Raw genomic sequence first — 22,049 nt, forward strand, 5'->3', positions numbered from 1 at the left:
GCCACAGTGTTATTGACGCTCCAGTGTAATGAATGATGGGAACAAAAGGGGGTATGTCAGCTATTGGTCCTATGTAGCCAATGAGAGTGCAGCAGGCAGATAAGTTTGCAAGCAAGAAACATTGTAACATTCTTTTTTTTAGATTAGATTTACTTTCTTTCCAATTGATCCATAGTGAGGAGGTTCCTCCAGGATGTAGAACATATCAGAAAAACAATAATACATGACAAATATTTACAAACTCAAACAAATAAAGCTAATGTACCATTCACAGGGTCCCAAGTGGCATGGCCGTCATTTTTTAATGAACGCTATATGAAAGAATCATTTTACAAATACTAATGCTCTGAATTTATAACAAAAAAGTTTTATATTTATTTATAAGGTAATAAACTTGTAATACAACTACTAAATACTTATTTACAATGAACACATTACTGCACTGAATTGGTGCAGAAGTTAGATTGCATGCCTGTGGGTGTGTGTGTGGGTGTGTGTGTGTGTGTGTGTGTGTACACCTGTCCTTGCCACCCCCCCCCCCCCCCCCCTTCCCCCAAGGTAAGTCTTTCTGCTCCCGGGATTGGAATGACTCCTTACCCTCTCCCTTAAAACCCACATCCTTTCGTCTTTCCCTCTCCTTCCCCTCTTTCCTTGGGTTGCGAAAGCTTGAAATTTGTGTGTGTGTTTGTGTGTTTTTTATTGTGTCTATCTACCAGCGCTTTCTCGTTTGGCAAGTCACAGCCTCTTTGTTTTTATATATATTTTCCCCACGTGGAATGTTTCTTTCTATTATATACTAATCAGTTGGTTCTACTGAGAAATTCATCAATGGAGTAGGAGGAGTTGGCCACCAATAAATCCTTTAGGCTCCTCTTAAACTGAACTTCATTGGTTGTTAAGCTTTTTATGGCTGCTGGCAAGTTATTGAAAATGTGTGTTCCTGAATAATGCACACCTCTTTGTACAAGACTAAGTGACTTTAAATCCTCGTGAAGATTATTCTGATTCCATGAATTGAGCTGTTGGTTTGAAAAAGTGATATATTTTTAATAACAAACTTCATTAAGGAATAGATATATTGGGAAGCAGTAGTTAGTATCCCTAGTTCCCTAAACAGGCTTCTGCAGGATGTTCTTGAGCTCACACCACATATAACTCATACTGCACGTTTTTGTGCCCGGAAAATTTTAGCTTGGCTTGATGAATTGCCCAAAAGATAATCCCATATGACATTATGGAATGAAAGTAAGCATAGTATGCCAAGTTTTTTCATTTTTATAATCCCGTATGTCTGACACAATTCCGCATTAGACGCTTCAGCAGTTCTGTGGTGTGCTCCTCCCAGTTGAATTTATTATCAAGCTGTAATCCCAAGAATTTAACGTTGTCCACTTCTTCTATCTGCTTGTCATCGTATGCTAGGCATATACTCGTGGGACACCCCTTATAAGTTCTGAACTGCATGTAGTGTGTTTTTTCAAAGTTCAGTGACAAAGAATTGGCTTGGAACCGGTGATTAATGCTCATAAATATTTTATTAGCTGACCTTTCTAAGACTACACTTGATTTGCTATTTATTGCAATGTTTGTATCATCGGCAAACAAAACGAACTTGGCTTCTGGAAATGTTACTGATGAAAGGTCATTGATATACACAAGAAAAAGTGTGGTTGGTGTGGTCTTCAGACTGGTTTGATGCAGCTCTCCAAGGGCCCTAAAATGGAACCTTGTGGGACCCCACATGTAATTAGTTCCCAGTTGGATGATGCCTGATAGCTTGATATGTCTCTCTTTCCTAATAACACCCTTTGTTTCCTGCCAGAGATATAAGATTTGAACCATTTTGCAGCATTTCCTGTTACACTATTCTCACATTGGTATAGGATCAAAATCTGATGCATATTCAGATAAAAACAGCTGTGTTCTCAGGTCTCACAGGTAACAACCACAACAGAAATTAACATATTCAGAAGGGCCAGCGAACAGTGATACAAATTTCACAGCTGTGCTATTAGGATGGTGAATAAAAGTGGTGATACCACAGGTGACAAGGCTAGAAGCGAAAATTGTAAAAAAGAAAATGGTCCACAAATTAATATAAAACAGTTCTTCTCATTATTTTATTTCTCCTTGCAGTATCAGAAATGTAGACAATCAATAAATGGCATAAATTTACGATAGGTATAATGTTAACTTTTTAGACAGATACTTTATTGAGAAAACAGTTTATAATTGTGATTAGTCAAGAATATGTTAAAAATAGATTTTTCTCAAGAAGCCTTGCGAGAAAAAGGGGGTCGTCTTATTATGAAAGTCATCTTACACTTAGGTAAATATAGTAGTAGTCAATGCTTATGCTAATCTGGTCTCTATAATTAAAGAAGTGTGTTTTTTATCCATTATTTGACATTTACATTTTTTCCTCTTGTAGTTATTAATAAAGCGTGGAAAACACTAGAAAATGAAGAGACGAGGAGGAAATGTCTTGATGTTATTGAAGAAGCAAAAGCTCGAACTGATCATATGGTAAGATACAACAATTATCACTGGCTGACTCGTGCAGCTTGAAGTGTTTCCTTGTGTAACACATATTCTGAATTAAGTTGTCTTGCAAGCTTTTTGTTTACTTTAAGAGAGAAATTTCATAGCCAATTTATGCTGCAAGGTAAATTTGTCATTCAGACTATGGTGTCTTGTTTTATTTATTTACCTTTTTTTCCTGGTATATATTTCCCTTACACCATTTCAATGTCAAAGTTTTAATTTTAACAAATACAAACAAGAAAATAAGATATGAAAGCTTTTGGTATCAGTGATTAAATTGTTGGAAATGAAAATTATTGTAATGCACTTATGCAGAGCATTAAAAATATTTCTAGAATATGAAGCTTGGAAGTACAAAGGAACACCAGACCAGGCACACTATACAGGTTCAAAGTCTGGTAGTAGTGTTCCAGAATAGATACCTGTTTTTAAACATTTGAGTTAGACTTAGTAAGAAAGCATTTTACAAATGGAAGAAAGTATTTGACAAATGGTAGATTAGAAGGGAAAGTTGAATAAATGCGGACAGACAGAGTAGGAAAAATGATGGGAAATCAAAGATCATGTCAGGTTAGATCCCTACTCATCAAATATCTCTCTTCTTATTTAACGACAATATTCTGAATAGGACAGTTGCTACTGACCAAATAGTGGAGATACTGATTCACAGACACAACAAAAAGACTGTCAAAGCAAGCTTTTGGCCCAGCAGGTATTCATCAGAATTAGGCAAAACACACACACACACACACACACACACGTGTGTGTGTTCCCCAATTCTGATGAAAGGCCTGTTGGGCTAAAAGCTTTGTTTGACAGTCTTTTAGTTATGCCTATATGCGACTAAGCATCTTTGCTACATGGTGAGCAGCATCTATCCTTTTCATAATATTGTCATTATTGCTTCCTGGATTTTCCATTGTTTGATTTTGTCCTCTTATTTACTTGGCTGTATATGCTGCCCACCTATCTTTCAGTGTACAGTCATAATTTGATCTTCCAGTCTGTTTTGTGAGCAATTTGTTTTTCCTACCTGTTGTGGCAATTCCCATGTGCATTTCTCCATTGCTCTGAGGCATCTTCAGTTTTTTAATGGTTTCTCACTTTCAGAAGTCCAACTTTGGCTGATTGAAGTCAACACTGGCAACACACATTAAATGTAAACTTATGGGTTCATAGACATCAGAAAGTTAATTTTGAATACTATATATACTTTACCAAAACCTCAGACCCCCCCATTATTAATTTGTAATTTTTCTTTTTGATTGTACATTATTTTTAGTCGAATTATGACAATATTATGAAAAGGAGCGTTGCTACTCACCATATAGCAGAGGTGCTGAGTCGCAGATAGGCACAACAAAAAGACTCTCACAAAATAAGCTACACACACACACACACACACACACACACACACACACACACACATTACGACAGTCTCTGGCAGCTGAAGCCATGCTACCCGGACTGTGGTTGTGTGTGTGTGTGTGTGTGTGTGTGTGTGTGTGTGTGTGTGTGTGTGTGTGTGTGTGTGTGTGTGTGTGAGAGAGAGAGAGAGAGAGAGAGAGAGAGAGAGAGAGATATCGATTTTTGACAAAGACCTTGTTGGCTGAAAGCTTATTTTCTGACAGTCTTCGTTGTGCCAGTCTGTGACTTTGCATGTCTGCTATATGGTGAGTAGCAATTCTCCTTTTCATAATAGTGTTACATTCCATCCTGGATTTTCCATTAATCGAATTATAATATTTTCATGCTTATTTTCAGACTTGAACTACGAAGTTCTTCCCCTTGCTGAAATTCATATGCACTAGAGGCTAACAGTACAGTGCCACTAAAACAAAGGCAGTGTTATACGGCCCATTAAAATATATTCCTTCATTTTCCCAATTGAATGATCTAGAAATTTGTTGTAGAATAGTTTGTTTTGTTGATATGGAAGCTTTTCCCATCTCATTTTTAGTTTGTTTTCCTGCTAGTCTAATTGAATGTGGCGGTGCAGGTCTTCTGCATCGTTCCCCTACACGCTGTCACGGAGCATGGGACTTCATCATCATCATAATTGAATCTATTGAAACTGTGTCGTTGATGAAATTTGTACGGATCATGTTAAAATTTAGTGAAAAGCTTTCTCATAATTTATGAATCTCAAGCAGCATTGTAAAGAATCATCACTTTCTGCTCTCCCATTCACAGCTTCTAACTTGTGCATGTGGTCTCCCCCTTCTCCCCCCATATGATTGGTGATAATGTTAGTAACCATCTTGTAAACTGCAGAGAGGAGGCTACTGTTCCAACAAAATACATTTGTGCTCGACAGATTGCACGGGCAAGCTGCTGTGTTGCTAGGCGATATCACACCAAATGATTAAATTGTTTCAAAAGTTGAAGGAATAAACAAGTGGAAATACTCTTGTCAGATCATTGAGAGACCATGATTTCATATCTTATTTCCCTGCATTGATTTTTAGTGAGTAGTTATTAGTGCATGTGCAGATGTTAAATGTTAATGCCCATGTAATACCTGTTTTTGTCTTTGTTTTTCTCACTTTGTTAAATTTATTTTGCCATTTCATGAGGTGGAGAAACTAACACATAATTTATGTTTTATTAGCTGCTAGCATCAAAACACACAGTGGAAAATCGAGGTTGGAATATCAAGTTGTGAAAAGGATAGATGGCTATTCATCATAAAGATGATGCATTGAGTTGCAGACAGGAACAACTAAAAACACTTACACACTGAGCTTTCAATCAAAGCTTTCGTCAAAAAAGAAAGGAAAACGCGCGCACACACACACACACACACACACACACACACACACGCGTGCTCTGGGCAGACTGCAACTGTTGGGTTGAATGAAAGCAGCAGTCTTGAGTGGGGCAGGAAAGGGGAATGGATAACAGGATATGCGTGGAGGAAGAGAAGTGTGCTTTCTGGCAGAGCATGCAGAGACTAGAAGGTGGTGAGTCAAAGCTGCCAGGTGCAGTGTTGGGAGGCTGTGGGAGAGGGATATGGGGCAGAATAGGAGAGGACCACAGGGAGGAAAAAACTGGAGGGTGTGTTGACAGAGAGTTGCGCACAGTGAGGGTGAGGTGACGTGGAGTGGAGATGGTGATAGAACAGAGGGGCAGAAACTATTCACTGTAGGGTGTGGGGACAGCAGGTTATGGTAGGTTGAGGCATTGATAATTTCTGGGGCGGAGAATGTGTTGTAAGGGTAACTCCCATTTGCACTATTCAGAAAAGCATCCTAGTCCATCCCAGTGCCACTCCCAATCGCAGTCCCTTAACACAGGGATTGTTGCCCTGTGGAAGGCCTAATTGCAGAACATTCCTAAGGCCTAATTGCAGAACATTCCTGATCCAACCACCCAGGACTTCCTTTTCCAGTCCTGTCACAGGCTTATCCTGCCCCATCAGAGACTGAGCCAACTGTGAAAGCAGCCATGTCATATACCAGCACTGCTGCACACAGTTTTTTTTTGTATTGTTATGACTACACCAACCAGCTGTTGTCCACCAGAATGAATGGCCACTGCCAGACTGTGACCAGGAGCAAAGTGGACTGCCCTGTGGTACAATATGCAGCTTAACATAACATGCTTGATTTCAATGGCTGCTTCATATCCTAGGTCATCTGGATTCTCCCTGCGACCACCAGCCACCAGCTTTCCTTAACTGTCCAGTTCGCTGTTGTAACAAATTCTCTGTTCCTGAAACTATTCCAGCCTCAACCTATGATAACTTACTGTCCCCATACCCCCACCCAACTTTATTCTGTCACTTTCTAGTCCCTGCACGCTCCACCAGACAGTGCAAACAGTGTTCTTCCTTCCCTCCCCTCCCACTCCACGACATCCCTCTTACTTTCATGCCCCACTCCAGGTTACTGTTTTTGTTCAGTGCAGCAGTTGGTCTGCCCAGAATAACTGTAAATAGCAGGTGTGTGTGTGTGTGTGTGTGTGTGTGTGTGTGTGTATATTGAAGAAGGCTTTGCTTCAAAGCTCAGTGCCGTTGTTCCTGTCTACAACTCCACATGTCATCTTTCTGATGATTAGCAATTTATCCTTTTTGTAATTGTTGCTGATGACAAATATTAGCAGTGACATGATATCAGCACTTGTGATAGGGTATACAAATGCAGAAAGCTCCTTGTTCTACTGTAAAGATCAATGATGATCCAGTCAACAGCAAAGTACGCTTGGGGACTGGCAAAAATCATTTTGTAAGCCATTTGGATCCCAAGTTTCAAAAAAGCAAAGACTGTAAACTGCACTAGCTTTCAGACTAATCCTTTCTTGAGCTAGAGTATGTGTGTGTGCATGCGCGCGCGCGCGCGCGCGCGCGCCCACACACACACACACACACACACACACACACACACACACATTCTCTGCCTAATGCTTAGTCTTTTAAGGCTGAAAATGTTGTCAGTTCAGCTTGCTGAGCATTTTTGAGATTGTAACTGCTTTTCGATTCATTATAGCCTCTGAAGATGTCTACAGCATTGGAAGATAAAACATTGTGCAGAGAAATATGTCTTGGACTATGGCCCGATGTCCATAAAACAAAAATCACCAAGGGCATAGCGTTAACATTTTCAAAACAATGTGCTTTGAGAGAATAATTTTCATACCATGTAAATATTTAACTGTAAAGGTGCCTATGGATACTGAAAATGGAAACTAAATTACATCACCTCTCAAAAAATTAAGTTGAGACAGGTTAACACACAGATGTTGCATTGCTAATAAATCTGGGAAAGGTCAACAAGGGCTGTGTGCATTCCCAAATTGTTGTGTTGGTAGAATAAAAGGAAAATTTGTACATCCACAAATTGAAAATGAATTTAAGTAAAGGAAATGATACTAAACTCTGTTTCATTTGTTACTCCTCATGGAGCATGGAAACCTGTAAGAGGTCACAGCATGTGCTCCAGACAGGCAATTTGATAAGCTGCCTGTCAGTGAACTAGTCATTGTCATGAAGATTATGCTGCAATATGTTGACCGTATAGGGTCTCTCTCCCAAGAGACATCAGGCACATTTTCTCTACTGGTTCTCAGATATTTGCAGTATCATTTTTCCAGTGTTGAAATGGATTCTGCCCTAAAAAATAAATACTGCTCATCACATTTTGTGTGACAACCAGTGTCAGTGGAAAACTTGTTTGTTTCCCATTATAAGTAAAATGTTTTTAAAGCAGAATTTTGGTGCTCTTTTTATGGAGCAGTCCCAAATTAGGTCAATGCAACGCTTGTTTTATTAATATGTATTACGAAGACAGTGAAACACAAAGAATAACAGACTCTCCGGCAGCAGCTGAGTAGCACTGTTGCATGGCAGTAGCAGACAGCATAGGGCAGGGCGGAATACGAGAAGGGACATGGTGAACAAATATTTACCAATATGGCAACTACAATAGGACCAGCTCCAACTACAATAGGACCAGGGAGCTGGAAGTGAATGCACCTTAGTCTTCTTTCCATCATGGTGCATGCAGAATGCAACATGTAAACACCTTCAGATGTAGGAGGCACGGTTTTGATTAAGGGTGAGTGCTGGCAAGGCTCTTCTGGACGTACATCTTGTTATTGCTGTAGTGAATCTTTCTGAAAAGATACTGTAATATAAAGTTGATTTGCCCAGACATGTGTAAAGAAATTTCAGGGAGGCAGCTTGGATGTATCCTGGAAGTTATCCAGAATGAGTAGGGAAACACCCTAGTGCAGACAAGTTTTTGGCTGTAGTAAAATGAGCTTGAGACGCTGGGGATTTCTGCCCAGTTAAATGCCAAAGAAACTGGCATGTGCAAAATGCCGTTGCATTGTATATGGTACAAAGCAGATCAATGCAGTAGTACATGGATGCTCACTAGAGAATATAACATACATCATGGTGTGTGACATGTTGAAAGCCTCAAAAACGCAGTGAAAGTTTTCAGTGAAGGTCAAGGCCAGTCAGCTACAGCATTAAACCGTGCTGCTGGCTTTCTTATGAAGGCTGTATTCACACAAGTCAGTGCTTTGCAGCACAGGTAGACCAGATTGTTCTGTGGATCATTATTGAGTGTCTGCGAACCCCCACTGGCTGTGTGAGGCAGCTCATCAACATAAATTGACTGTCAATTGCTGTGTTGTTGAAAGGCGTAACATAATGACCTTCCTTCAGAAAGAACTGCCTGATGTCCTCGGATGAATTGATGTAAGGCAAATAATGTGGATGCAGGAGGATGGTGTCCACAGCCACTGTGCACCACCTGTGCCCCAAGCAGCCTGAGACAGCTTTCTCAATAAAACAACAGGGAGACGTGTGGATGTTGTTTGGCCAACAAGGTTATACAATCCATCTATCCTCTGCTTCTATTTCTGAGTGATGTTGAAGGATGTACTGTATGCAGAACAGTTTAGAAACTGTGAAGAGATGAAAAATTGCATCAGGCAGGCATCCTCTGCACTTAATGTGCTGCCTGAAACAGTGAGCACCATTTGTAGGCTGTATTAAGAATAAAACTGTGGTTTGTTTGAACACCTTTATATTCTGTGAACTTTTAATGGATCACATGTTCACAACAAAGAAGTAGTAATGAAGTAGAATAATAAGCTCATTGATTATGGCATGCAAATCAGTTCAAGAAAATTACTGTGGTGATAAGTAATTTATTGACAGTTCAGATGGTCAGAAATTGGGCTGTAAAAGTAATCTTTCCACTTACTAAGTGTAGTAACTATGTTAAATTGAAGATTTTTTGTCTACTTTCTGCTTTTTCCTTAATGCTACAATGTGGTGAAATTAAGTAGCTATTATTTATCTGATTGGGATGTAGAGCTGGAACAGCAGACTGTTCTATGAAATCACTGTGAAAGTGATACTATATTATTACTGTGGCTATGTGGATTGCTCTCGACCACTCTATAATGCAGTCGATAACTACAAGAGACCCTGAAAGATCCGCAAACATTAGTTTGCATCGTCGTCTTTGTTCAACTTCTCCATCTTTTGTGCTGCCCTGCTGTGCATTGTCTGCTACCACCAATCAGCAGCACTGCCTGCTGCAATCCTTAGTGTTTTACTGTCTTATTAATAAATGTTGATAAAATAGACATCCCCCCCCCCCCCCCCCCCACACACACACACACACACACACACACACACACACTCACACTCACACTCACACTCACACTCACTCTCTACTCGCACTAGATAATATGAGTATATTGCCAGTGTATTATAGCTGTTGTGTTTTTGCAAAGAAAGACAAGGCATTGATTTACTATTGAATTAGTAAAATAAGTGTTTACTGATGTGAGGTTGCATTGTATCCAAGTGCTTGAGATATGGTCTGGAATCATTTTAAGGATGCTTGTCTATTTAAAAAGTATTTAATTTCTGCTTTCTCATTTTGTGCAATATTGCTAGTGTTTAAGGGGATATCAGCAGTCTTGTGGTTTGTCCAGCCACATTTTGTTTGAAATAAGTTTCACTCTGGTTTGGTGATAGCAAAAAGTTTGTTGAGGTGGAATACAGGGTGGTCCATCTGAAGTTTCGGATGAGATTATCTCAAAAACTATACATCGGGTAAAAATAGTGGGTAAGACAAGTTTGTAAGCTCAAAGGGGGATATCAAATGATACTACATGTGGCCCCCGCCCCCTTATTTTTTTATTGCAGATTCGGATGCTCCATAAAAAAAGTAATCAAGTTTTGTCTGAAACATTTTTTTAAAACCATTGACAGATGGCGCTGAAATCGAGAAAAATTAAAATTGGGTAGAACTCCGATTTATTTAGAATGATCCGAGAAGAAGGCATCAAATCGATACAAAATGTGCACCAATTCTTTCATTACGCCAAATTAAGTTGTTGTTGTTTTTTTTTTTTTACAAAACCCATCCTATCCACAACAGTTTTTGATGGAGGGAGGTGGAATGGTATTAAAATCTCATTAGGGAACTCTTCACAACTGCATTACTCACCCAACTGTGGCGCTACCATGGCCAAACTGCGAACTATAGCTCAGTATCAAGGTTGGTGCAGTGTGATCAGACATCACTCCAATTTCAGATTATGAACCGTAAACATCGACTGACGAAAGTAAATTATTCTTTAGCAAAACGTGGCTCACTATCCTCCTAAAGAATTTGTTGATATGATGATAATTTTGATGTGAATGCCATAACAATTACGCTGCAGCTGTACAATTGTATGCGAATTGTTTCCCAAACAGACGACATCCAAGTGAAAACATTATTCGAAATTGCACGCAACGATCTCGAAATGGATACATGCACCGTCCACTTCGTCATCGCTCGTATCCTTACTGTTCTCGCCTGTGTTCAACTGGATCCCGAAATGAGTAGTGCGATTCAGAGACAAACTGGAATACCGAAATCAACTGTTTTGAGGAATTTGAAGGCACATAAATATCATGCGTATCATATCACACTCTCACAGGCATTAACGCCGAAAGATATGCAAATACGCATGCATTTCTGCGAGTGGGCCTTGGGAATGGTAAGAGGTGACAATGAATTTTTTTTTAGATACGTTATGTTCACCAATGAAACCACATTCAAAAACAGTGGCGAATTAAATCGTCATGATTGCCATTATTGGTCCCCTGTGAATCCACACTGGCACAGACCCGTTGTCAATCAACACAAATGGTTGTTAATGGTGTGGTGTGGAATTTTAAACGGTTACTTGATAGGACCATATTTTTTTTGACCGAAATGTTACTGGGGAATCTTATTTACAACTTCTCTGCTATGATTTGTTTGAGCTAATGGAAGATATTGATTTAGAAACTAGGCAATGAATGTCGTTCCAACAGGATGTTGCAGCTCCCCTTATGCTAATAATGTGCGGAACATTTTAAATTTACGCTACCCTGGTCGGTGGATAGGATGCGGCGGACCAATTCAGTGGCCTCCACGTTCACCAGACCTAACATCTCCTTAGTTTTTCTGGTGGGGTTATTTAAAAAATATTGTGTGTGACAGACAGACCACAACCCGAAACAATATGAAGCAACGCATTCAAAGAGCATGTGCTGCAGCCATACCACAGGATGTGCTGCTTAAAACTGTGGACAACTTTCACAGACAATTGACTTTATGCATTGAAGCAAATGGGGATAATTTTGAACAATTTCTTTGTGGCTAATTTCATTAATTAAGCACCCCAAATTGTGAGAGGCAAGAGGACTCACTAATGAAGCACCCCATGGGAACACCATTCTACTATGTCCATGTCGTTGTTCCTGGGTAACGCTAGAAGTAGTATACAGTACATTTTGCACAAAAAAAGCTGAATTTGGCGTAACGAAAGAATTGGTGCACATTTTTATCGATTTGATGCATCTTTCTCGGATAATTCTAAATAAATCAGAGTTCTTCCCCAATGTTACTTTTTTCTCAATTTCAGCGCCATCTGTCAATGGTTTTAAAAAATGTTTCAGTCAAAACTTGATTGCTTTTTTATGGAGAATCCGAAATTGCAATAAAAAATGGGTGTTTCCACTTAGGATTTAAAAGTTGCCACCCACCCCACCCAAGGGGACTGGGGACTGGAGGTCACGTGTAGTATCATTTGATGTCCCCTTTGAGCCTACAAACTTGTCTTACCCTCTATTTTTACCTGATGTATAGTTTTCGAGATAATCTCATCTGAAACTTCATATGGACCACCCCGTATACTGTCCCCAGTGTACTGCACCAGTGCTAAATGGGATAGAGATTAAATGAATATGGTGAGCAGTCTGTGAGGTCCTTGAACTAAGATGGCACCAGACAAGCATGATAATGAAGTTTACTGTAAAATTAAAGATACAATCACAATTTGAGAAAAGTTCCACACTGTTGAGTACACCCAGTCCAAAATGAGATAGCAGCCCCATATGTCATTTTTCTACAGGTACTAGGGATTCACATACTTGGCATCTGAATATTCCCACTATACACAGCCACAAAACTGTGGACTACCTAGTGGCCAGTTTGAATAATGGATTGTAGCATCACACAGTTACTACTGAGTGGTATAAAAATTATAGCTCATTCTTCAGACCTTCCTCAATTTAGTCATCCAGTAGGCATGAAGCAAATAAATTTCATTGATAGTCCACCCATGTGAGGCATATTTAACATTGGTATCTATTGCAGTACCATATTCAGTTGTTATTGGATTCACGATTGTTGTGTTGGGTGTTTTACGCAGTGCTGCGTCTTTCGGCCTGCAGTACTCAGTGCATATAGCACTCCTAACAAGTAACTATTTGTTCACTCCGTACTTCTGCTTTCTACTTTGAGATTCTAGTGGTGACATTCTTCAGCCAAGCTCCAAGCTTATTTGTGTTGACCCAGTTATTTTTAATATGCATTCAATTTACCATGTTTATATTACTTTTAATGTTGGCTGACATTTGATAGAAAGGTAATGTAGTGTAAAATGCAAATTTAAATTAGCCCCACTTAAGCTGGTGCACCAGCCAGAGTACAAAAGTTCTGATTTCCTCTAATACAACAATATGCAAAGGATAGATTTGTACTCAGCACATACAGGTGTTGAGTGGCAAGCAGGCACATTAAAAGAAACTGCTAGATATTATTCAGCTGTCACAATTAGTCCTTAATGACACATAGAACACACAAACAAGGCGACTGTTGTCTCTAGCCTTTAAGGCACCTTTAATACATTTCAGCTTGTCTGAGCCTTGGGAGATGAACTGCAATTGGAATTGTCATTCACAGGAAGTGAGAAGTTAAGATCCAGTTTCTGTGTTATTTTCTGTTGAATATTGGGTCAAAAATTCAACTGAAGTAACAATAAAATGATACATGTAGCATTAAGGTAGCTTTACTTGGATTTAGGGTAATACAAAAGCAAAGCGAAGAGAAGTGCTGCTCTATTGATATGTAAGTTAATAATGAAATTTCGACCAAAACAGACTTAGATTTGGTCTCAGGCTTTTGGAATGCAGTTTCTGTGCTGGGAAAACATAGGAAATGAAAAACATAATAGAAATACGTACAGGTGGAGTAGTGCGAACTGGTGTTTGATGAGAAGGTAATGTAGTGGATCATTCAGATTTAAATTAGTCTCAGTTTCAGAAAGTAGAGATTGGCACAAGGTGTGGGTAAGGAGCTGGAGGTGACAACTTTTTCCAGGTTTAACTTACATTTCCTTCAGTTAGCAGGGGTTTCTTATTTAGCTGTTATTAAGTAAGAACTGTTTGTTTCTTATTTGTATTCTGATTTCTTCAGTATTTTTGTTTTTTGAATAACAAAATATCTGTGACATAATTTCCATGTTCATGTGTGCAAATATGGGTACTTATGTGGCCGTAAATTAGTATTTTGAGAAATATTTAATTCACAACCTATAATGATATCATACATCGTAATATGTGTAAAATTTTAGATATTTGTGAATTTTACAAAATAAGTCAATGCACTTGCTCTGTCTAGCCTACATGGTAACTTATGTGTCTGAAAATAAAGTTAAATTATATTTTTAAGTCAGAGATTTTTAGGAATGTAAGTGCAGTCAGTAACTGTTCTAATTCTTTTGTATTTCAGTTCATGGGGTGCAAATGCCCCCATTCCTGGAATTTCTTTTCCCATTGTACCTGTACATGTTTTCTCGTTTGTGTACCCTATGTGCCCTTTTCCTTAAGTCTACGGAACTTGCTGAGAGCCTTTTAGCATTTTCTTGCTGTAATTTTGTGACGAGACATTCGTTATCCTGTTTCTCCAATACAGGAAAGGAAATTCCAAGAATGTTGGATCTCATCTGCACGTATATGCTGGAAGACCCTTGGTAACTTGGTTTCATGTGTATATCACATCACCTAGTTTCTTGCATTCTTCACTAGAAGATAAAAGCAGGTAATGTTACAGTGTTTCAGTGCAGTGTCAAGATAAATACTTTAATTTTTTAAAATTTACATTATACAAAGTAACCTCTTATTAATTATTGTTAAAGCAAAGAAGTTGGTCTCTTGATGCTGTGATTGAATTTACAGAAGACAAACCACATGTTAATGCACTTAATCAAATAAATTTAATTGACAAAGTAAATTTGAGCTTTGAGACTATTGAATTTTAGTGTAGTAATTGCAGCTAATTGTAACACATTGTTTGTATATGGGACTTTGGGAGTCATCATCCCACATTCATTCCTGTATGTGTGTGTGTTGCCATCCACTTTGATACTCCTGTTAAAATGCTTTGTGGGAGACCTTATACGGAAAACAGTCCAAAAACATAGTACCAGGCAGCAGCAGACTGATTTTTTTGGTATCACTGTCTATTGTCTCTTATTCATGCAGGTGACTTCCATAATTACTTCTTACTGACATAAAGGAACCAAAGGACGTGAAAGAATATGTATCTATACCCTTTTAGGTTCCTGTCGGATAACTGCTGTCTGGTATGTAAAAGTTCACCGTCTCTTTGTTCTTGTGGACCTTAATAATTATTTTATTCTGTGTTTTACATGCTCTGAATTTAGTTGTAACATGTCTCAGTGGAAGGAGTAGAAGTGCTCTAAGGAAAAGTTACAGTTCAAAAACAAAGTCACATCAAATGGCATAGTTAAGACTGTAACATATGAAAAATAAATTTTGTGTTCAGTGTGTACATGTTATTAAAGTTTGTGCAAAAAGTCATTTTAACACTATAGAAAAAAAATTATTGATGTTTTATAAACAGCCTCATGCTCAGATGGTATGACATTACAACAAACTGTCAAAGTGGTACAGGGCTACTTTGAAGTCTACCAGTCAGGTAGCAATATGGTACCTTGCAGATTACTCAGTTGACTGCATAAATTTTGCTGATTAGCAGATACAAACATTGGAAGTGTCATTTAGATTGGCACCCTACTAGAGTGCACATAGAAATTCTAGTATTGATTTTTTTGTTCATTGCTGCTTTAAAATTGAATATTAACTACATCTGACAAAGGACACAACCAATATTATTGTAGTAAGTAAGAGAGGAGCATTTTGTGTGGAAGAAACTATCCTCAATCAGTAGTTTTCACAGCATTGCAATTTTTCCAGAGATTTAGTGCAAGACAGAGACCAATAGCAAACTGCCGACCAGACACACTATCTCTCTCTCTCTCTCTCTCTCTCTCTCTCTCTCACACACCCTTACCCCTCTTCCCCCACTCTCAATCTCTCCCTCACTCCCCCATTCCCCTCTCCCCCCATTCCCTCCCCCATTCCCTCCCCCACTCCCTCCCCCCGACCCACTCCCTCCCCCCACCCTCTCCCCACCCACTCCCACCCTCTCCCCACCCACTCCCACCCTCTCCCCACCCACTCCCACCCTCTCCCCACCCACTCCCACCCTCTCCCCACCCCCTCCCTCCCCCCACCCACTCCCTCCCTCCCCCCACCCCCTCCCTCCCCCCACCCACTCCCTCCCTCCCTCCCCCCACCCACTCCCTCCCCCACCCCCTCCCTCCCTCCCTCCCTCCCCCCACCCACTCCCTCCCTCCCCCCACCCACTCCCTCCCTCCCTCCCTCCCCCCACCCACTCCCTCCCTCCCCCCACCCACTCCCTCCCTCCCCCCACCCACTCCCTCCCTCCCCCACCCACTCCCTCCCTCCCCCACCCACTCCCTCCCTCCCTCCCTCCCCCCACCCACTCCCTCCCTCCCCCCACCCACTCCCTCCCTCCCCCCACCCACTCCCTCCCTCCCCCCACCCACTCCCTCCCTCCCTCCCTCCCCCCCACCCACTCCCTCCCTCCCCCCACCCACCCACTCCCTCTCTCCCTCCCCCCACCCACTCCCTCCCTCTCTCCCTCCCCCCACCCACTCCCTCCCTCCCTCCCTCCCTCCCTCCCCCACCCACTCCCTCCCTCCCTCCCTCCCCCACCCACTCCCTCCCTCCCTCCCTCCCCCCACCCACTCCCTCCCTCCCTCCCCCCACCCACTCCCTCCCTCCCTCCCTCCCTCCCCCCACCCACTCCCTCCCTCCCTCCCTCCCTCCCCCCACCCACTCCCTCCCTCCCTCCCTCCCTCCCCCCACCCACTCCCTCCCTCCCTCCCTCCCCCCACCCACTCCCTCCCTCCCTCCCCCCACCCACTCCCTCCCTCCCTCCCCCCACCCACTCCCTCCCCACTCCCCCTCCCCACCAACTCCCTCTCCCCCCCTCCCCGCTCCCTGTCCCCCCCCCGCTCCCTCCCCCCCGATCCCTCTCTCCTGCTCCCTCCCCCCCCCCTCCTCCCTTTTCCCACAACTGTCTCACATGGCCTGAATAACGGGAAACAAGTTATATTTTTTACTCGAAATTATTAAAAATTTTATCATTGTGCAGAACAAAGAAAGTATTATTTGGTGTGTTCCCATAGAAATCATATAGAAAATATCCAGAATGAATAATTTTGGGAAATATTTGCCCAGAGTACAGTATTGTAGTAAAGTGTAAAACTATTGGTTTTGGGTGGATAAATCATTTGTCTACAATGTTTTAAAACAGAAAAAATACTGCACATGTTCATATTAACGAAACAGTAAAGTAATATAACCAAAAAGGTGTATTTATCTAATATAAGCTTAGCTTTCAGGGAAGAGCGGATGTTTCGCAGTCACATTATCATTTTGGTTTGAGAGGTCTATTCAAGGAGTGAGTGTCTTCTGTGGATTTGAAGTGCACTTGAAAACATGAAAATTAGCTGGCTCTTAGAATTCTAAGTCTAGCCACCAGCATGATCTGGCAACACTGCAAGGTGCAGAAGAACCTGGAGGAAGTGTTGTCCCACTCAAGATGCTACAGTGCTCTATCTGCTTGTGGACTAGTAGTGAAGGTCGCGCAGTGTAGATGCAAAGTCACAGGGGAGACATATCGTATGGGATGAGAGGAACCATCTCACCCTGTCCCCAGACCCAGGATTCTGGGCGACTTTTCTGAACTCTCCCCATTGTCTAAACCTCACCAGTCTTTCTTTTTCTTCACTCTTCCTTGCCCTTCAGTCCTTATGTTGTGAAGGAAGTGTGTTGGCTCCTAAAGCTTGCAGATTTCAGTACCTTTATATGTGTGTTCTCCTGTTGCCACTTGGTGACTAGATTTTCTGTTTCTTCAATTACATTGTACCTCGTCTTAAGTTCAAATGCTTTTTAATTTATTCCAAGCTTTTCTTAATGTGGTTGTCTTAACTAAACTCCATGCTTCTGCCTCTGCTGAAGAGCAGTATTTTAACTTCAATTTTTGAAAGTGAGCTGTAATGCCTTCCTTTACTAAACTTATGCTCAAGTTTCACACAGAGTCTTCCAGGGAAGGCCAGTCTCATCTGTCATTTATAAAAGTTCAGAGGCATAAGATTCTGCTCCAATTTTTATTTTTCAGTGAAATTTCATGCTGATTTTGGGTCAGCTTAAAGTTTTACACCACTTAAATTCAGCTCACGAATACTGTGCCTTGCCTGAAATTCCATAGCCAACCATTGCTCACTTTAAATGAAGCTAAAAAGTTTTACTTATGTACAGACAATTGGCCCTGAAAGAGGGTTTCCCATTGCTTCCTGCTCTAAAAATCACTGGAATACGGCCTTCTCAAGCAATACTGCAAGAACGAAAAGTATAATCTACACAGTGATTACAGTATACTACTGTAGAAAGCAATTATATTAAAGAGCTGTTCAACTTAAAGTATGCTTAGGACAGAGAACCCAAAATTATAAGAAGTTCACCTAATCATTGTGATGATTTTCTACACAGCACCTTACAGTCAGTACAGAATGTCCGTGATGGTATTGTACAAATGATGCCTCTTGACTACCACAAATTCTTCTGAGAATTTTGGAGGTGTAATGTGATGGCACAGACCAGTAGACGGTTTTAGATTTTGTAGGCACTGCCCATACACTGCTGGTGCTACATTTACATGACTAATCAGCATTTCACATTTAAGTGCCAGACAGAGGGTTCATCGGACCAATTTAGACTATTTTTGCGCCATTCCACTCTTGAACAATGTGGGGGAGAAAAATCTTTCCTTATGAGCTTTAGTTCCTCATATTTTGTTAAGATTATTTTTCCCACTCTAGGTAGGCAGCAACAAAATATTTTCACACTTGCAGGAGAAAGTTGGTGATAGAAATTTTGTGAAAAGATTTTGCCACAACAGAAGTGCCTTTGTTTTAATTATTCCCATCCCAACTCGCATATTATATTCATGACTCCCTCTCCCCTATTTCATGATAATATAAAAGGAGCTGCCCTTCTTTGAACTTTCCGATGTCCTCTGTGAATCGTATCTGGTACTGATTCCATACCAAGCAACAGTACTCCAGTAGAGGACAGAGAAGCAAAGTGCAGGCAGTCTCTAATGGAAATGTGTAAATCATTTTGCAGTTGATTCGATCAGATGATGACTTTCAGATTATAAATGACAGCATCACCTGCAAACAATCTGAGGGCAGCTCAAATTGTCTCCTAAATTGTTCACTTAAATTGGGAGCAGGAGAGGCCCTATAACACTTCCTTGAGGAACGCCAGATATCACTCGATGACTTTATGTCAATTTACTATGAACTGTGGTCTTTCTGACAGGAAATCGCAACTGAGAACAATGCTCCATAGGTACACAATAGCTTGTGAGGACCAGTGCCAAAAGCCATCTAGAACTCATTACTTTCTGCAAATTAAGAGGTAGTTATGTTTCACAAGAATGGTTTTTTCCTAATTCGAGCTGACTTTGTGTCAATAAATAGTTTCCCTAGAGGTTATTCCTAATTTTGAACTCTGTACGTGTTTCAAAATCCTTCTGCCTATCAATGCCAGTGATAGTGTCTTATAATTCAGGGGATTCCCCTATTTCTTTTCTTGAGCATTGCCGTGGCCTGAGCAACTTTCCTGTATGCAGGTACTGATCTTCCGTCGAGCAGTGGTTGTACATGATTGCTAAATAAGGAGCTATTGTATCAGCGTACTCTGAAAGAAACTTTATTGGTATACAGTGTGGATTGGAAGACTTCTTTATTTAGTAATTAAAGTTGCTGCACTATACCAAGGATGTCTGAGACAGCGAACTCTCACTACTTTAACAGTGGTCAGTGTTGGCCAGCTTACAGTGTAGTTTATTGAACATGACAGTAAATTTAAGAGAAATTAACCATCAATATATTGTTTAACATTGTCTAAAACACTCTGACAATACTCAGATAGTTGACCAATTGTGCACCAATGAAAACCCATGCGTTAGCAGTTAGCAGATGTTTTCAACCCAAGTTTGAAGTGCATTTTTGTCAGGAAAGGAATTTGCGTGATGGTAGTTCAATGAGGAATGAAATATGTGAACATTTGAAGGCACAAGATCTGACGAGTAAATGTGTGAGGGATGATTCTGTAGATATTTCTGTTTGTGAAATTGGCACAGTGCATCACCAAGGACTAGCAATACTTGATGAAGCTTTATCGGCCACTTCTCTTACATTGTGTCCCAGTTGTTGGCATTAAACGCCAGCTGCAATGGCAAGGAGTTTGCTGTGCACAACACCCTTTTTTTCTGCCATTGGATGCAAAATATTACATGTTCACGCTGCCTTTGTGTGAGTAATGTCTTTTGTTAGAACTTGACCATTAATTTCTTCTTGAGAAGTTAACATAAAGGCATCATAACTTGTCACCAGTAACAATACTGCATAGGATTGCACAATGAGTGGGTTGATGACGTTCAAACAAAAATGCCCTTCGATGATTTTTTTTTTTTTTTTTACACCTGACTTCAGAACTGTGCCTGTTGATTGCAGATGTGGCATAAAAGTTAAATGGTCCCAATTCATCACATACATCAATTGTAGAGACTTCCTAAATCCAGGAAATGCCAGAACAGTCTGTCTCAAAATGATAAAATCATTTTCTGCCAGGATTTGTCAGATAGCATTCACCTCACAGATGACACAAATGTTGCAAGCTGCCCCTGCTGTTTTCACACCTCTTTCAAATGCAAAGTGAACAATATGTCGCAAGATTGGCCCTTCCCCTTTTTCCACTTCTGACTTTATTTTATAATGCTTAATAACTTTCATGAGATTAAAGTATACAAAATACAGTTTCTAACTGCATGATATATACTAGAACCTCAAATAACAAAAGGGCAGTTGATCAAATTCTCGTAGTAAACTATGTATGTTGTGTAACTGCATGTTGTTCCCTCAGTTTATAGAATTTATTTTGCATGAAAAATCAGACAACATGCTTATGAATGCAGAAATGTGCTCAAGATGCACCATGTTCATCCGTTCAGATGGTGTCAGGTGGCAGATTGCCGGTGGCCGCTGTAGGGTGAGGAAAGCGTCAAGCATAAACTGTTCTAATCTTGTTGCAGTCTCGAGCTCTTTTGTGGAAGGATTTACCCATACCGGCGGGTTGGAGAGTGAATGGAACTGCCTTTTGAGGGGGTTTCATTAGACTGATAACTTTAGCAGACACATTAAATATGCTTAAAAAAACAGTGAAATGATTAGGCTTGAACTCTGGACTTCATGACTACACTGCACGACGTTTACCTCTAGACCAGGTGCAGCTATTGTACTGCAGCAACTTGAGGGGTAGATAACATTTCCTTCAGACACTCCTGCATCCTACAGTGTTGTCAGATCATGCAGATCGCTGGACTTTGAATTCTGAGCGGTGGTAAATTTTTGTGCTCTTGGGTGAACATTTCACATTTAAACCTACACTATTCACATAACAGAATTTTGTAGGATTTTCAGTTATAGGTAATGTTTTGAAATGTGATTATAGTAGTAGAGTGGTTTCAATATGTGAATTGGATAGATTCATACTGGCCACAGAGGAGTTAGTGGCAGATAGGCACATTTAAAAGCATACTGCTGAAAAAAATCAGATAGAATGAAGGATTTTGTTTGAAAGCTGAGATTTTCCAGCAGTATGCCTTCAAATGTTTCTGTCTCCCACTTGAAATCCTCTGTGGTGAATAGCAATCTGTCGGATTCGTACAGTTATTCCGTTCTGGATTTTTGATTAGTAGAGGAGCTGATCGTGCTAAATGGAATACTACCAGATACTGTACAGGGGATGAAATTTTTAGTGTGTTTGATAGTATGAGGGGGCATTAAAGGAAAAAAACAGATGCCTAAAAAAGGGGAGGGAGCCTGTAAGCAAAACTCTTCATGTAACTTTATATTAAGAGTATTGTTTGGCACTGTTGAAGCATTTGTCCCACTACATTGGAATGGTGAATGGCTGTCTTGTAATATTTCTTGCACTACATTGTGAACCAGTTCCAAAATGTACTGCATGTTGATCTTGTAAGAGCTGATCATTTGCCTCTGAGAGCCTTGATTAGCTCATCAAAAATGCCATAATCACCAGGAGATAGGTCCGGATTGTATGGAAGGTGAATGAGAGCCTCCCATTTGAATGTTTGCAAGAGCTCATTTACTAAGTTGAGTGTACGGAGCCTTCCATTTTTGTAAACAAGAATGGCTCCTCAGATGAGTTGCCCTTGTCATATTGATTTGATTGC

At 40.5% G+C, this 22,049-nt stretch overlaps 1 protein-coding gene across 1 annotated transcript in view; it reads left to right on the plus strand.

The window, feature by feature from the left end:
• Positions 1 to 22,049, plus strand: part of LOC126417831 (dnaJ homolog subfamily C member 8) — an 80,472-nt gene that overhangs the window by 53,027 nt on the left and 5,396 nt on the right. Inside the window, exon 4 of the mRNA XM_050085148.1 lies at positions 2,432 to 2,526. Within this exon, the coding sequence (XP_049941105.1) occupies positions 2,432 to 2,526 (95 nt within the window). The remainder of the gene's footprint in view (positions 1 to 2,431; positions 2,527 to 22,049) is intronic.

Source organism: Schistocerca serialis, chromosome 1 (assembly GCF_023864345.2).
Source record: "Schistocerca serialis cubense isolate TAMUIC-IGC-003099 chromosome 1, iqSchSeri2.2, whole genome shotgun sequence".
NCBI lineage: Eukaryota > Metazoa > Arthropoda > Insecta > Orthoptera > Acrididae > Schistocerca > Schistocerca serialis.